Source organism: Idiotropiscis lumnitzeri, chromosome 21 (assembly GCF_059441095.1).
Source record: "Idiotropiscis lumnitzeri isolate Australia: NSW breed Sydney's pygmy pipehorse chromosome 21, RoL_Ilum_1.0, whole genome shotgun sequence".
NCBI classification, from domain to species: Eukaryota; Metazoa; Chordata; class Actinopteri; order Syngnathiformes; family Syngnathidae; genus Idiotropiscis; species Idiotropiscis lumnitzeri.
Genome location: NC_142411.1, coordinates 6,485,349 through 6,498,447, shown reverse-complemented (window position 1 = coordinate 6,498,447; position 13,099 = coordinate 6,485,349). Strand labels below are relative to the sequence as shown.

Here is a 13,099-nt window from a genome sequence, read left to right as displayed (position 1 = left end):
ACAAAAATGGGATGGGGGAAGTGGCTGCAAATGATTTGATAAACAATAGCGTACCTTGATTTCATCGATTTCATCCGGCACTATCTTGTAAGCCACAATCATACCACCCAATCTGAAAGGAAAAGGAAAACAAAGTCAGTAAAAGATAATCCAGTCGACATGGCCGTCTGCATAACGTGGCAGACGCATTAGCAATCTATATGGGCCAGGTGTGCGCCCGCACCGAAGGGTTACTCCACCCAGATAGCGGACCTTCCATTAGCGTGAGTAAGTGGCACACTTAAGTCAATATGGGAAAATGGACGCGGCCAGCAAGGTGCACACTTTGTGCGCCTTTTCTCACTTAAGCACATAAGAGAATATGCTCCTAAAAGTAGAAGACAGAGGAGAGGAGAGAAAGTATGCCCTTGAACATCCCCTCCTTGAAGGACTTTCCACAGGACAGCCCACTCAAGAGGAAGCTGCGTCTGTCGAGCATTAGCGCCCTCCTGTGGTCAAATCGAGTAAGACACCTCCACCCCAAAACAACCCTCAAGGTGACATGCAACTCTTATGTAACCTCCACCACCTATTTTATTATTTATTTGATTACGTTTTCATTTATTTATTTATTTATTTATTTTTTACAGGGCAGCTATTTTCGGAAGAGCTCTGCACCATGTTGCCCCTCGTGCGACAGCCACTTAAACGCCACGATAACCCACCGACTCTGGGAACATTCCTTTTTAAGCATTTTAGAGCGGTTTTACCCGCTCAAAGGGAGACTTGTCACATGCAAGTGTGAAATCTGTGCACTGAAAATAATATTTAAGGTGCACATGTCATTTCTATAAACACAACGCTCTCCACACACAAGGTGCTGCTTCGGACATTTCAGTGATGGCACAAGAGATTTACTTCTTCTGACGTGCTTGGGAGGGATGCTTTACGCCAGCTCCCTACTTAAGTTGTGTGCAGCTGAGCATGTGCATGTTGAAGCATGTACACATGTCCTATAATGTGTGTGTGTGTTACACCTCAGGAGAGTAAAGGAGCTGTCAAGACAAATTCTCTCTCTCTCTCTCCCTCAGTCCGGGGTTTTTATGGCGCTCCGTTTCAGCCCAAATGAAAATATGCTCAACACAAATAACGAGGGTTCATTCCCACTGTTTCCTAGGCAACCCCTCCTGTGTGAAGCCTCTACTTGCTACGCTGTTCATCACGAGTGTGTGCGCGCGTGTTTGTTTGTTGCGATCATGCGCGGTATTTTGGGGGACGAACGTGTTGATTGAGATCGAGAACAAATCTTCAATAAAGAGCTCTTTAATGCCATTCCCGGTGTAAAACAGAGAGGGTTGCACGTGTTTTGAACACAACCACATATCTTTGCTGTTAGCTTAATGCTAACAGATAATGGGAAATGACAGACAGGCTCACAAAAAGCATCCATGGAAGTGTTCTGCTTCAAGGACATTCAAACAAACAAAGCGAGCAGCAACACATGTAGACCGACAATATAACAACACTCTGATTTTAGCATGTAGCCAACATTTTATCAATGTGTTCGAACCTACTTTGCAAATATGTTTGAAGGTGTACTAACGCTAACTTAAAGCGCAATTAACTGAAACAGTCACCCTGCCCCTTCCTGCCCTCACAAACACAAGCGGGGTACAGCTGCAGGAATTGCATTTGAACAGAATTTTTTTATTTTTATTTTTTTATTAAATAAATATATAACTACGTTCTGGAGGGGCTATAGCACCCCCTAGCGCTAAATCTCCCTCTACTGAAATTCATCCAGAAGAACAAGACATCAACTAAAGCTCACATTGAAGGGCAGATTCAGCCTTTTAGCTGGAGGTCTGTGCAAAAAAAAAAAAAATCCCAGCAAAGGAGGGGTGAGCAAAAGGGGAAATAGTTTGAGAATTCAATGGGAGGTGTGTGTCGGAGGGTCTAGTACGGTAGTAGTCTGGGCCTGAAAGCCTCAGCGTTCAAAATTTTCTATGAATAAAAGACGAGCAGTGTAAGAGGATAAAGGAAGGATGAGAGAGAGTGAAAGGAGTGAGAGCACCGAGATATACACCGTCAGGGGTACACTTACTAAGAGTGCGTCTGTGTGTGTGTGTGCGCGTGTGGAGGGTGGGGGGGTGTGCGTGTGTGTACCGCAAATCTCTGTGGTAGTGGGACACTTTTAAGATGAAACCCATCTGCCAGGGTGATTTCATTAATAATAAACAAGCTCTCGGCACAGGGCAGTGTGTACTGTGACATTCCCTTTATTTCCCGTTCGCATACAAGACGGCGCGTGGCGGGGAGCACACACACACATGAACACACACAAACACACACTAGGCTTCTCGTAGTGGCATGGAGCCCATTACAGGCCATCCATATGTAGGGGAGCTCTCTAGGGGTCACCTCTCCACTGATGGAGAAGGAGGGAGAGGGGGGGGGGGGCTTCGAGTGCTCAGCGAGGGGTTCCATTCCCATGATTGCACTCGACAAGGAGCTCGGGAAATATCCCATGGAACACCGATTTCATTTTATTTGTTAAGTATTAAAACAAACATTATCGACGTCAAAGTAAATGAATGAAACATCGATTGTCAGGATTTATAGCAACCTTTACACAGCCAGTTTCTTTTCTTGTTGAAATTAACCAGTTTTAACCTAAGCAAGGGAGCGATTGCATGCCTGGCCCCAGGTGTTGCTGGGCTAATGGCGAGTGCGACTTTCGCAACCATAATGCCCGGCCGGGGAAGACCCTGATATGCCCGCTGCTGGGTTTTGGGGTGTGGAACTTGCGGCCCACTGCACTTCGCTTGACACTGCTGAACCTGACCTGAGTGGGCCATTGTGAAAAAAATTACGTCCGAGCACTACGCATTCACCAACACACGGCAGCAGAAAACTATGTCGAGTTTTGAGGCTCCGCAAACAGCATATTGTACCGTATAATTTTTAATGAACCCCAAAAACATGGTGCGATTGTCAAGAAAGAGCCACGTTGCCGTAAAGAGAGAAAACGGATGAGAATATGGTGTATTTTTTTTTTTTTTTGCGCGTGAAAGCTCATGCACATTTTTTTCATTGACACCATGATCGTCACAAACCCGGTGGCCCACCAAAACGAGTTGTTCACCCGGGCACATTGTGACACAGTTAGGCCAAATTCACATTTAAAAAAAAAAAACCCCATTGTTGATTATGACCCTTTGTAAAATCCTACTGGAGCCTCAATCTGAACAAAAGGAAAGACGAACATAAAAAAAAAAAAGTAGGGCACATGCTCATCAGCATCATCCGTTTGCGTGTTGTCACAAACACCTCGGGATGTCCTTGAATGGCAAATTGGGCGAACTGATGGATTTTGCATGCGTCTCTTCCCAGGAGACATTCTAACCGTGATTTTCGATGCCCCTTTCGGGCTGATCTGTGCTCGCGTGCGATTTACTGGGACACCACCCCGGTGCTGCAAGGTGCGCACACATCTCGTTAAAACTTCTGCCCCCCCCCACTCAATGCCCAAACAGCACAAAGTGTGACACTCACTAGCATTTCTCACACATTCCAATCGCTGACCTGCAACATCTCAACCAGCCCGAGCGTGTGTTTGGGTTTTGCGTGCGTGTCCTGGTAAATCCCTCATCTTCAGTAACAGATGGCGGCAACTTAACCTTCCTCTCAACCCCGTTGTCGGGTTTGGTTTAGATCGGTACCGTTGCGTTTTCGAGGCACTCGGAACATCCAATCTCGACATCTTACGATTAATACATTGGTTTACGAAATGTGATCTGATCATCCAAGTCGCATCAAAAGACGGTCGACTTGGATTAATGCCACACAAACTGCGGCCACACGGCACCGATCATGGTGTTGAGGTTGGAGTTGTTGTTTGACAAGTAGAGAAACACACAGCAGTGCCTTTCAATTTTATTTTGACACTTGTATAGCACTAAATGAGGCTGAGATGTTACTTTGAACAATGCTTTAAAACATTTTTTTAAATATTTTTCTCTGGACATTCTCTATGGGAAAAAAGAGATTACAGGTATGGACACGATTGTGTTTGACTTTTGGGTTCTACCAAGCGGCTCGGATAATGGACGGATGGATGTCTGTTTATTGTTGTGGCCGTAATTACATAGTCAAGCCAGCTTTGATATTTGAGGCAAGGCAGCTTTATTTATGTGACGCATTTCATACACAAGGTGCGTCACATGTCCGGACTTTGTGCAATCTGCAATGCAATGAAGGGTTGTAATTTTACATGCAATCATTTTTTTTTTTTTAATAACAGTTTATCGTTTCCACTTCTACATTTTTAATCAGTGAGTCATGAGATGGCAATCTGTGGCTCGGCCTAGCATGACAAACACAACGCGGCGTCGCACACAAATATCACATGAGACACGAGCGGCCAAAGTGGAAACGCGAGCCGAAGACGTGATAAGATGGGAGCGACTTCATGGTTCCGCAAGCACGAGGGTAACGACACCGCGGTGATGATGACAGCCTCGCGCCAGTAAATCAAAGGACGGAATGAGGGGGAATGTTACAGCGCTATTGGTTGCGGGGTCAGAATTTTCTCTCAACTCATTCACTGCCATTGACGGATATAGACGTCAGAAACTGCATTCTTTTCACCTGGGCTGCTAATGAATGAGTTAAGAAGATAATTTACCGTGACATCGGTTTCAGGAAATTCAACTACAGGCTCAATTATTTAGCGCATCCGATTTTTTTTCCAGTTGGGACATACCACTAAACCTTTGACGACGATTACCGTATATATATTTTTTTATAGCGTTAGTCAAGCTCCTTTTCATGTTCCACACCCATATTCATCAAAACAATTGCAGATTTCACCTCCTCTTTGTGAAATTAACGACTCCTGCAGTCACACCGAGACAGAGGAGCGCTGCGGCGCTTTTGTTGTTGCTGTGCATGCTGGGAATTTCCCTCCACAGGGCGACACCGAGCCCCGACACGTTGCGTTCGAGAGATATTTTTAGTCCCTTTGTTACGCTCCTTAATAAAAAGGCTGCCTCCATCAAATGTGTACAAACACAGATATGCGCTCATTTAACGTGGCAAATTCAACGCCGTGTGACTGCTGTCCTTTTTTTTTTTTTTTTTTTTTTGATATCTGTATGAGTCATCATAGGGGCTAATACTCACAAGGATGGATCGTGGACGAGATCTTTCAGGTTGACGCCGCTGCGGTCCTCTGCCAGGTTTCGGTAACAGCTGTCACTCACTGCATAGACAGGGAAAGAGGGAAACTAAACAACGACAACAAGAGACGCGACAGAGCAAGCAAAATGGCCGTCATTTGGATTTGGATAAAACATGACATCTACACAAACTAAACAATCACGCACACAATATAGGAACTGCCGTCAACTGAAAAAGAATAAATGGTGGTCTCGATCAGATTAATTACATTTTGATTCATTTTAATGAGGAAAATTGATTTGGTGTACAGGTAAATATAATTACGAGCTGCGTCACAGAGTAAAATAAATTTGTAAGTCAACGGAATTTTTTTTTAGGTAAAAATATTTATGTTTTTACCCTATTTCTCTGGGAATTTATCCAGAGAATCAGTATTAGGGCAAGCAAAATTGGACCGTGAGGGTCACCGTGGGCCACTGTCACAACGGCCATTATATAATATAAGATGATATGATTTCCCCCCTACCGTTTAAATTCACGATGAGACTAACATTGCGTGGTCCCATCATTGGTGAGCAGGTGAGATGACAGAGGGGCGGGGGGGCTGGTTGTAGAGTGGCGCGACAAGGTGCGCTGTGAAATGTGCACATATGCCAAAAATAGACGCACAATGATGCGCATTCAGTAGACGTCGGGGGGGGGGGGTGATGATGGTGCAGCGGTGGTGTGTGTGTGGGGGGGGGGTGTACACGAGGCTGTGGCGCTCCAATGATGTGCCGTGATCCATGAAAAAGTGGGAAGGGATGGGGGGGTGGGGGGTGGCGACAGGTGAAGCAAGAATGGTGTAAAAGATGGAAACGGCGCAGAGGGATGAGAAGGAGGGATGTAGCGAGTGTGAAAAAAAGGTGGGCGGGATGCGATGAAAGAGAAAAGTTATGAAAAATCCAATGACGGGAGACGTTTTTAGGTGGTTGGGGTTGGGCGGGGGAGGAAGGAGGCGGGTGGAGGGGATGAAGGGGGGGAGGGGTCGTCAAGCAGCCATGTGGAGGTAAACAGAGTGTGCAGGACGTTGCTCTGGGCGCTGGCAAATAAACGGCAGAGTGCTGACATTTGCACACTGGGCCAGCTCGGAAAGAAGGACACGTCGAGAGAGAGAGAGAGAGAGAGAGAGAGAGAGAGAGAGAGAGAGAGAGAGAGAGAGAGAGAGAGAGAGAGAGAGAGAGAGAGAGAGAGACTGCGGAGGGAGAGATGAGGAAGAACAAAAGAGGTGAGAAAGGAGAGGAAAAAGGGGGCATCATATGTGTGTGCGTGTGTGTGTGTGTGTGTGTGTGTGGGGGTGGGGGTGTGTGTGTAGGGGTGTGCGTGTGTGTGTGTGTGTGTGTGTGTGTGTGTGAAGGGGAACTTCCGACATGACTGCAGTATTCCTCGCAGCACGCACGCACGCACGCACGCACGCATAGCCCTTCCTCAGTCTTTCTCTCCCAGCTACCCCTTGATCTAAAAATAGCCATTCCTTTTTCCTACAAGAGGCAGCAACCATTCTGAACCAATCAACGTTTTCTGTCAAAGGCATGCGTGCCCCCCGCCCCTCCACGTGTGCAACAAGGGGAACCCCTGGCTGAAGGTATGAAAGTGCCCCCCCCCATTCCTCAAACCTTCCTCTCTTCTTTTCTGCTGCCAGCCATTTGTAGAAGTCGCATAAAGCTGATCTCTTCTTGTGAAAACAATGGCAGATAAAAAAAAAGGGGGGGGAATGCAACGTGGGAGCATGGGGAGGGGGGGGCGTGGGTTTTCCAGTTGAAAGAAGCTTCAAAGGAATATTAATATGACTGTTTGCAAAAAGAGATGAAGAACATGTGGAGAGCATGAAAGCATAAGAGCAGGGGGGGGGGGTGTTTATCGCCCTCCCACTTGGATCGTTCAACCCACCTGCCTCTCAGGTACATTTTGGTCCACAAGTATTTAGACAGTTTTTATCATTTTGCTTTAACAGCATACACCACCCCTATGGATTAGTAATACAACCCGAAAGTTCACGAACAAGCGTTATTAAGACACATTAGCTTGTTAGCCGCCACAATCAGTCAACAAAATACATCAAATGATCAATCAACCAGATTTCTTTTCAAGGACAAACGTGTTGGAAGCATTACTGCAATAGATTTCACAAATCACATGAGACACGGCGTATATGGGTTTGGTTGCTGCGGTCAGAACCAGTTTGTCAACGTGAGTTTCTGCAGTCATGAAACTAAGAAATAGTGCAATGTGCAATGGCAGAAAAAAATATGGGCAGGTTTGAGTGATTTGATTCTAAAAAGAAAAATTGTGGAAGTCTTGTCTGCCGTCAACAAGGGTTACATCCCAAAATTCTCTCACGCCCGAACACCACTCAGGAAGTGTTCTGAGAGCTAGAACATGTCCAACTACTTCTGGACCTAACTGGTACATAAGTGGCTGGCAAACGCTGCTGTGGATCTATTTGGTAGCACTTCCCTATAAAAAGCCGGCGCAGAATTGGGGATCCACAATCAAACTGTGAAGCAACGATGAACTGCAATGACCCGTCCCCCCCTCTGGAGAGCGCTATTTCCTGTGCTGGATGCTAAAAAGGACATCTCGTCCGCATGGCTGCACAACCACTAGGACACAGACGGCAAAGGGCAGACCGACAGCTGTCAAGACTGCGTTAGAGTCCAAACGACAACGGCTGCCGTCCTGTGCGCGCTTATTTTTATTGTTCCGTCACATGAAACCAGATGCGTGCATTTTTAAACTATGAGCTTCCAGATAATTGCTAACAAATTCAATTACGTGCTGATAGTCGATACAGTAAATAGGGTGAGCAGAACTATTCAGAGACAGGATGTTTTACGTCACCAGGGACAGGACATCTATTGCTCATATTGTAAAAGACAATAGATCCGGAGTCTTCAATCCTGTTCCTTGAGGTCTGCTGTCCTGCCTGTTTTCCATCTATGGCTGCTACACACCTGATTCAAATGATCAGGAGTGCGTGTGTTGCAGCAGGGAGAGATGGAAAAAAGAGACAGGACACCGGCCCTCAAGGAACAGGATTGAGGACCTCTGCAATAGACAACATTGAAGACACAGAAGATGATTTAATACAATATATTCCAAGTTTCACGCATCGGCTATAAATGAATCACGCGAAATAAGCCGCAAGTGCAGACATCCGAATTGCACAACTAACTCCAGCGGTGTCAACACGGAGCAGCAACAACACAAAAGTAAACATTAAGTGCACAGTGAACACCGCACATATGCGGTCCTGCAGATTTTTCGGCGGGAACCTATCCTCGGTTATTAGCCGTTTTTGGTGCTCAAGCCAAAGCAATCAAAGTATAATTTTGGCACTATCGTACGACATCTGCGTTATTGAGTTAGCTTTAAATTCATTGATAGCGTTTTTCGTCTGCCTTTGAGAGGTCCCGTTTCGTTGGCAGTCCTTGAATGCACTTTGTGCAGTCAAAGTGAAACTCAAAGCACGTTTCTGCTTTCCCTCCCTGATGCATTTAATAGCCATGTAGTCTACTTTGCGGCGGCAATTTGCGGCATTACTCACATTTATGATGGAGCGCAAATGCGTCTGCTAACTACTATTGATGAGGCTTATGTGAAGGTGGTGAGTTTGCGCCAAATAGTTTGAGCACTGACTACATTTATGTATCATGGGTTCACGTTCGTGTACATGCTACATGCTTGGTATCGCTGCTTTATGATTCTACTCGTAAGTGAAGCGACACCTCCCTGCAGTCACAATAAAAAATATCATCGGAATATTTCAAGCACATCCTGCTGCTTGGTTTTTTGCGAACATCCAAACTGGAAGCATTTATTAGCCAATTGATATGTGATGGCTATGCGCTCGCTACCTGCGAGTGTGAGCGTGAGTGACTGCAGCAGCATGGATGTCCCCAGGCAACGGCAGTGGGAGGAGAGCGAGAGCCCCGATCGTCAGAAGTGCCACGCAGGCCAGAACTGCTCACACGAGATGCGGCTGAGCACCGAACAACACAAACGCGAACGCTCACTTGCTGTTAAAGGGTTAATCGCGGAGCCAAGCCAGAGCACGGGGAGATCAAGAAACGGCACGTTCCATCAATTTCAGGTCACGCTGACGGCCGTAGGAACAAATCTCCATTGGGAGTTATTGCTGGAATATGCATGCCAGACCAGCAGGGGGCGTTACAACTTTGTTTACAGTTCTCCAAAATCAACTTTGGGATGCCTTTTGTCTATGTATGTCTAGGATTAAAAATTGGAGGCGTCGAAAAATGTCATTAAAAAATATAATATGGGCCACCATTGGTGTTTAGGTTTTGTTGCACTCATGCACTCACATATCATGTGAGTATTATTCCAAAAATGCTCAAGAGATGTTTCGGACAATTCCTCATAGAAATGTCCCCCAAAACAATTAAATGATGGGCACGGGCCTGGTTCGAACCATCCATTATTCTTTTTCAAAGATCTCCAGGCCATGTGCTGTCAATCTGGCAGCATTCGTAAACTTCGTCTTCCCCACTCCATCATTTCCAGGACATAAAGCAGTCAGCGCTCATTATCTCCCAGAGAACCTACACAAATGGGGTTCCCCCCCCTCAAAGTCGGCAAGCACACACACATACGTAACGTCTGAGCACTGAGAATGGGATTGAAGATGCTTAAATTCTTCCACAGTTGGGGAGGGTTGACTTATGCTGGACTCTCCGTATTTGGCGAGTGGTTTTAATTTGATGCTTCTATTATAGTCCGGGCCACTATTTGAGGAAACACGGCATCCGCTTCAACTGGCAACGCCACCGGAAGAGCTTCTGCATCGAATTGGCAGCCTTTGTCTTGCCAGCCCACTTCTATTGTTACCCGTTATCTGCTAACAGCGGCGCCAATGGCCCTCCAGTCTGCAGAAGCCAAGATGGAGGTCAGACGTTCGATTGAGATGACATCTGCTGGTAGGAGGGACGGCATCGCTTCACGCCAATAAGCCTCAGCCGGAGTGAGATCACTTGTCTGCTGTTCTACGGCCGTGTTCAGCGCTGAATAAGAACACTGGGCCCGCGGCCTTGGATTAAATGATGTCATGATAAATGGAGGTGTGGATCCGCCTCCAGATTGTAATGGGGTGGGGTAGACATCTAACTACAGGGCTAACACCAAACCCATCTGAATTCCGAAGCAGGTTGCATTACCAAATTAATAAAAGGCTTTGCGGTCCTGAGTAAAACATAGCAGCAGATAAACGAATCTAATGTAAACCCGATGTATCTTAGCAACCTGGTTAATTCTGAGAGGATCAGTGGGGTAAGCAGCAAAAGCGCAGCACCCGTCATCGGCGACACACCCAGCAACAACTCGCGCAGCAATTACTCGCCAACCCACGACACCTCACACACACACACACACACACACACACACAAGCTATCATGGCCGCGATCTCCACGAGAGCGCGATGCAGATGAATGCATCCACGCTGAGACGTTGCATCCGCACACGCACGCAAGGGCTTACTGTAAGCAGCCGGGGGAAGGGGGGGGGGCGGAACAATGGGATCCTAATCGTCGGGCCTCGTTTCAAAGCCTCTCCTCAACAACATGGTTTCTAGATAAGATGTGAGAATGCTATTTATATCTGCGGTGGGGGGAGGAGCCAACCAGCGGCTTGCTTTTCATTTATTTGAAGTTGGATCTAATTTGGGGAGTGGGGCAGAGGGGTGGGGGTTTACATAACGCAAGGAGAGCGACACGCCACCTGACTACTGCTGTGGGTCAGCCATTCCGGAACACAAGGAAAAGGACATCAATGAATACCACAATGTCAACACGCCTGCTTGAGCTCATTATCAGTTTAGTGCAATAATTAAAATAGAGTTCTCCTCTCATAATTTGGGTTAAAAAAAAAAACAAAAAAAAAAACCACTGACGCGATTTGTAAGCTTAAAAAATCATTGAGGACCCTTCCGGCTGGCATGCATATTAAATCTTATATTTGCCCTTTTTATTTCATTTTTTTTATTTTTTTTGGGAGCAGCTCCAAAAAAAAAAAAAAAAAAAAAAAAAAAACTGCCATTGGCCCAAAATCAGTTCTGTGGAAAAAAAAGCTTGCTGCATAGATATGTACAATTATTTTAATTAATTAACCATTGTTTGCTAAAAGGAATAAAAACATCAAATGTAGGTTAAATGTGAGTGTTTTTTTTTATGAACTGATATTTTTCATTTTGTTGTTTACAATAAATGAAACCAGTAGCATTAAATGCAATAAGCGCCTAAACCATTTATAAACGCAAAACTAAATTAATGCAGCAAATATTCCAATGATCCTTCCTAATATAAATCCTTGTTGGGCCGCTTTGCCCATTGTGTCGACGCTACAAAATGGCTCGTGTTCAACCTTTTGGATTCTGCTCCAACACCAAATGAGCCATCCATTTGGATTCAGCAGCAGCCTGAGACAGATTCCAAGTGCGAACGTCAAACAGGCTGAAATCTGGCATCGATACTGCACCTTCGACTCGCCAGCAAGCACACACACACACGCACGCACACACGCACCAGATGTGCAGAGACAGAAAGACAAAGAGGAATAGACAGCTCTGTTCTTCACAGCTGAGTCCCAGGCAAGCGCGTCCGCGGAGAGAAGCAGGAGCTCCGACTCGGGCTGAGGTGGGTGGTGGGCGGGGCGCTGCTGGGATGGACAAGTGCCGCTGAGGGAGGAGGGTTGTGTGGGAGCCAACCCTGACATGCTTTAGAGGAGAACCAATTCGCACTGGATGAGAGAACCGTAGCGGGGGAAGCGGGAAGAGGAGCGGCATTGGTGCTAAAAGATTGCTCAGAGGTAAAGGTAGAAATGGGAGGGAGAGCAAATGAAGCACGGGGGACTCATAAAAATGTATAGGAGGGGAAAGCTGCAAGATGAGAGAGCGAGGCAGAATCAGGGATGGAGAGATGGTAAAGAAGTTGAAGGAGGGAGGCCATGATGGAATCATTATCGCCATAGGCCAACTTATTTAGTTCAACACGGTGAGCGGTGAGTTTAAGTTACTTCTGAAGGCTTAGATTTTGTTGCTGTTAATTTGTTTCACGACAGCAAGAAACCTGCACAATAATAACAGCGGCTAGTGCTATGCTAGCAATGCTAGCAGGATAGCAAAACACTTCACATGATTCACACACTGTTGAAGAGTTAAAACGCATATTATTGTAGTTATACAAAAAGTCGATGCACGGAAAAATTGGAGGCGATTCTGTCAAATGAGCCCCAGACCAAGAAGGAAGAAAACAAAAGCCTGTTCCTGACCCTGAGGTTCCCGATGATGCTCCTTACCAGCACTCTGCTGGGCCATCATGAATAAAACATGAGTGAGGTTTAACCACAGCACCAACGGATTTACTCGCCACCCCGGCTCAGAAACCCGTCCACCCTCCAACACCACTAAACTCATTCAAAAAAACGCCAATTAACTGGCTCGCAAATGACTCACCCGTCCAGAATTTGAATCGCGCCTTTCTCTTTCCGAACGTCCTTTGTATGACCTGTCGCAATCCTTTTAGCGCACATTGCTCACCTGAGCGTCCGTCTTTAACAAGCCAACATCCTAACTTTGAGACTGCGGCGCCCCGCACTTCTTCACAAAGGCCTCTTGTATTGATGTTTTATTAATAAGGCCATAAATATTGAAAAGACACTTACTAATGAAGCCACGCGCAAAGCTCCCGAGACAATTTACAGCACGAGGGAAAGCAGAGACCTTGAACACGACACCCTAAACTTCTTTTTACTGGCCCACTTCCTGATTTCAATTCCCATCCCATAATTGGAATTGCCCGGCGGCTTCCAAAGCGTGCACACACAACCGACCCGCAACAACAATTTTTCCCTCTCTTGATCAATGGAATCAATGAATTGAAGGGGCTTG

At 46.1% G+C, this 13,099-nt stretch overlaps 1 protein-coding gene across 12 annotated transcripts in view; it reads right to left on the bottom strand.

Annotated features, from left to right (window-relative positions):
* Positions 1-13,099, bottom strand: part of gphnb (gephyrin b) — a 92,074-nt gene that overhangs the window by 31,508 nt on the left and 47,467 nt on the right. For all 12 annotated transcript variants that reach the window (XR_015840200.1, XR_015840201.1, XM_088286625.1 and 9 more), the window contains 2 exons: positions 5,164-5,242; positions 55-112 (listed from right to left, as the gene is read on the bottom strand). Coding sequence is in view for 10 of the 12 variants with exons in the window: in XM_088286625.1 (XP_088142751.1) it covers positions 55-112; positions 5,164-5,242 (137 nt within the window). In the remaining 2 variants the exon portion in view is untranslated. The remainder of the gene's footprint in view (positions 1-54; positions 113-5,163; positions 5,243-13,099) is intronic.